The sequence below is a fragment of the Bison bison genome, unplaced genomic scaffold (genome assembly GCF_000754665.1).
Source record: "Bison bison bison isolate TAMUID 2011002044 unplaced genomic scaffold, Bison_UMD1.0 scf7180017850909, whole genome shotgun sequence".
Taxonomy (NCBI): Eukaryota; Metazoa; Chordata; class Mammalia; order Artiodactyla; family Bovidae; genus Bison; species Bison bison.
In genome coordinates this window covers 6,430-9,774 of record NW_011481482.1, presented here as the reverse complement: position 1 = coordinate 9,774, position 3,345 = coordinate 6,430, and the positions used below count along the sequence as shown (strand labels likewise).

The 3,345-nt window shown below is 41.7% G+C and overlaps 1 protein-coding gene across 1 annotated transcript in view; it reads left to right on the top strand.

The window, feature by feature from the left end:
* Positions 1 to 687: 687 nt before the first annotated feature.
* LOC104995572 (GTP-binding nuclear protein Ran-like) overlaps positions 688 to 3,345 on the top strand; it is a 4,664-nt gene continuing 2,006 nt past the window's right edge. The window contains exon 1 of the mRNA XM_010849503.1: positions 688 to 715. Within this exon, the coding sequence (XP_010847805.1) occupies positions 688 to 715 (28 nt within the window). The remainder of the gene's footprint in view (positions 716 to 3,345) is intronic.

Below are 3,345 nucleotides of genomic sequence, written 5' to 3'. Positions count from 1 at the left end.
GTGTAGGAAAACCAAAAAACTTAAGTGTTGGGGTCTCCTGAGGACTGCTGCCCTTGAACCTTGAGTAGAAGCTCCATAAGCCATCAGGACACTGATCCTCAGAAGCTGTCTCCTTCAGACACCTGATATGAGCAAGGCCACCAGCATGAGGGTGGCACAGGGAGACACATCAAGCACATGATATAATGGGTTTCTCCCAAGGCCCTTTTCTTCTCCTTTTCTCGTTTGTCCCCAAAGAACAAAGTGGAAAAGGAATAAGAAGTGGCCTGAATTCATGCAGACATCCATGATCCCACAATAACCACAGGGCCATGGGTTTATTCATGTGTTATCATTGAATATTCACAGAGATATTGTAGGTAACACATTCTTACCCCCATTTTACAGAGAGAAAAGCTGAGGCACAGAGAGAGCTGCTGCCTGACTCACCTCCTATGACCCTGCTCCAGGACACTGCACTTACTAGGGCCAGGTGGGACCCTTTACCAGTGGGACAGTGGGGCACCGAACCCCAGAGCAGGAAAGAGGTGACTTGGGTGTCCATCCATTTGTCTCCCCACACCCCAGGGTGAGCCAGCCCCCACCACAGGAACTTACTCTCCCAACTCAGTTCCAAACACCTGAAGGTGAAACCTGCTTTCCTCACCAGGCAGCCTCTGTCTGTATTAAAATGTCACGGTCTCCGCAATGACGTCAGGTTTCTACGGCAACCGCGGTGCGAAGCCCTGTTCTCTACACCTGGAATGTCTCCTATGTTGTAACCATCATTTGCAGTCTTGACAAGCTGCATCCCCACAGTCATCCAACACCACAGGTTCTGTCGTCTGCAGGAAGAGCTCTGCACTGGAGCATAAAAATCCGTGAATACCCAACGCATGTTTGACACATTCTGCATCCATCCATCTATTCATCTAGTTAACAGGTATTAAGACCAAGGTTTATATGATCTCTTTGGTTAAATTTTAGGCTTCTCTAGAATGGCAACGGGGAATTAAAGCGTAGGAAAACAGGTGTGGAAAATTCAGTTGTTAACTTTAAGAAGACATGGCTCTCTTTCTTTTAAGATTCCAGGCTTCCCAGGTGGCACTAGTGATAAAGAACCCGCCGGCCAAAGCAGGAGACATAAGAGATATGAGTTCGATCCCTGGCTCGGGATGATCCCCTGGAGCAGGGCACAGCAATCTGGTATTCTGGCCTGGAGAATCCCTTGGACAGAGGAGCCTGGTGGGCTACAGTCCATAGGATCGCAAAGAGCAAACTGAAGCGAATAACTGAGGACCAATGCACATTAAGATTTCAACCAGCTCAAGCTTCTATTTGATGATTCTAAAACATGCTTTAAGCCCTTGCTCCCTCTCCACATTTCTTGTTACTGTCCTCTTTCTATAGATTCTCTCTCACACCGAAGTTCTATCAAGAATTCTGCACACTTAATTCACATCTTCCTGTACCTCCCTTCCCTCATCTAAAGGGGATGTGTTCCTCTGTGCTTTCACTGAAATTACACTTGCCAACTCAACAACCACTTGTTTGTCACACTTATACAATAGACCCAGAATGTTGAAAGGATTTTTCAAATACAGGCAAATAAGGTTATTTTCTCAAGAGAAGAGGCTTGCAGGACTTGCCTGGTGGTCCAGTGGCTAAGACTCTGCTCCTAATGCAGGGGGCTAGGGTTCAATCCCTGATCAGGGAAATAGATCCCACATGCTGCAACTGAAAGAGATCCCACATACAGCAACTAAGACCCCATGTAGCCAAATATTTTTTTATAAAAAGAGAGAGAAGAGAACTTCCCTTCTGTAGTTCAGAATTCAATTACTTGACTACAGATGGGGAATCACATTACAGGACAGCCAGTTATCCAAAAGCTCAAGCTGTAAAATACATTCCATGGAGTAAAAGTTAGATAACATGAAGGCTGTGCTTTCAACAACTGGCTTTCAAATGAAGCACATTTTTTCTCAGTCATATCTCATTATTTTACTTCAATGAAATTGATTTTTCAAATATGTTAAATGCAAGTTACCAATAATTTTTATAGTCACTTCAATAACCTGTGTTTTATCCATTTATTTCTTTCTCAAGAACTTAGCAAGTAGGGAATAAACTTGTCTGAAATTATATTGTTATTCCAAACTCTGCCATGAAAATATATTGTTTGAAAGAATTGTGCGATATATCATATTTGGACAATATACTGGTAGGGATAGGGACCTCTTTTGCAGTTTCCTGTTAAGTCAAAATTCTTTTACTGGATTGTAGAAATTTTGATGCTCGACTTACTTTGGGGATGTATCCATTAAATAAGAAAAATTAAACCCAACCTACAAAAAGTATACATGAATCCATATTGATATCAACAAATGTCTGAATTAATAAAGAAATGCTGTTGAGAATAAACATCTTTATCAAATAATTTCAAATAATATATGTAAATACCATTGCCTCCATGAAGTGTGCCTGCATATGTGCTCAGTTGTGTCCAATTCTTTGCGACCTCATGGACTATAGCCTTCCAGGCTCCTTGGTCCTTGGGACTCTCCAAGCAAGAATACTGGAATGGGTTGCCTTTTCCTCCTCCAGGGGATCTTCCCAACACAGGGATCGAACCATTGTCTCCTGTATTACAGGTAGATTCTTTACTACTGAGCCACTGGGGAAGCCTGATTGCCTCCATGAAGTAAACCATAATTCTGGCTTCTACCTCTGAGGGCAGAGAGGACTTAGTGACTGACTTCTGAAGGATAGAGAAGGCAAATGGAAAAAGTTACTGTACATCAGAGAAACTGGACAAACAGCACGTTAACCCAGTGAAGCAGGTCATCATATCCAGTGACTCAGTGATGTCATGTGGGTACCATGTCCTCTCAGATATGAGGTGATAAGAGGGGCACTTCAACTCTGTGGTATTTTTCCTCAAAACTGATAACCACAGATAATCTAACAAACTGCCTAATCACAAGTAAATTAAAAAACAGCCTGTACTCAAGACCATCAGGGTCATGAAAACAGTGTGACAGTTCCTCAAATGGCTAAACAGAGAGTTATCATATGACACAGCAATTGCACTCCTAGGTACAAAACCAAGAGAAATGATGACATATATTTACATAAAAACTTGCACACAAATGTATATAGCATTGTTATTCACAAGAGCCAAAAGTGGAAACAACCCAAATGTCCACCAACTAAAGAATGTGTAAATAAAATATTGTATACTACTGGAAAATAAAAAGGAATGAAGTACTGAAATATGCCATAAGATAGATAAATGTTGAAAACAGTATGCCAAGTGAAAGAAGCCAAATATGCAAAAAACCACATAGCATATGATTTTATCTA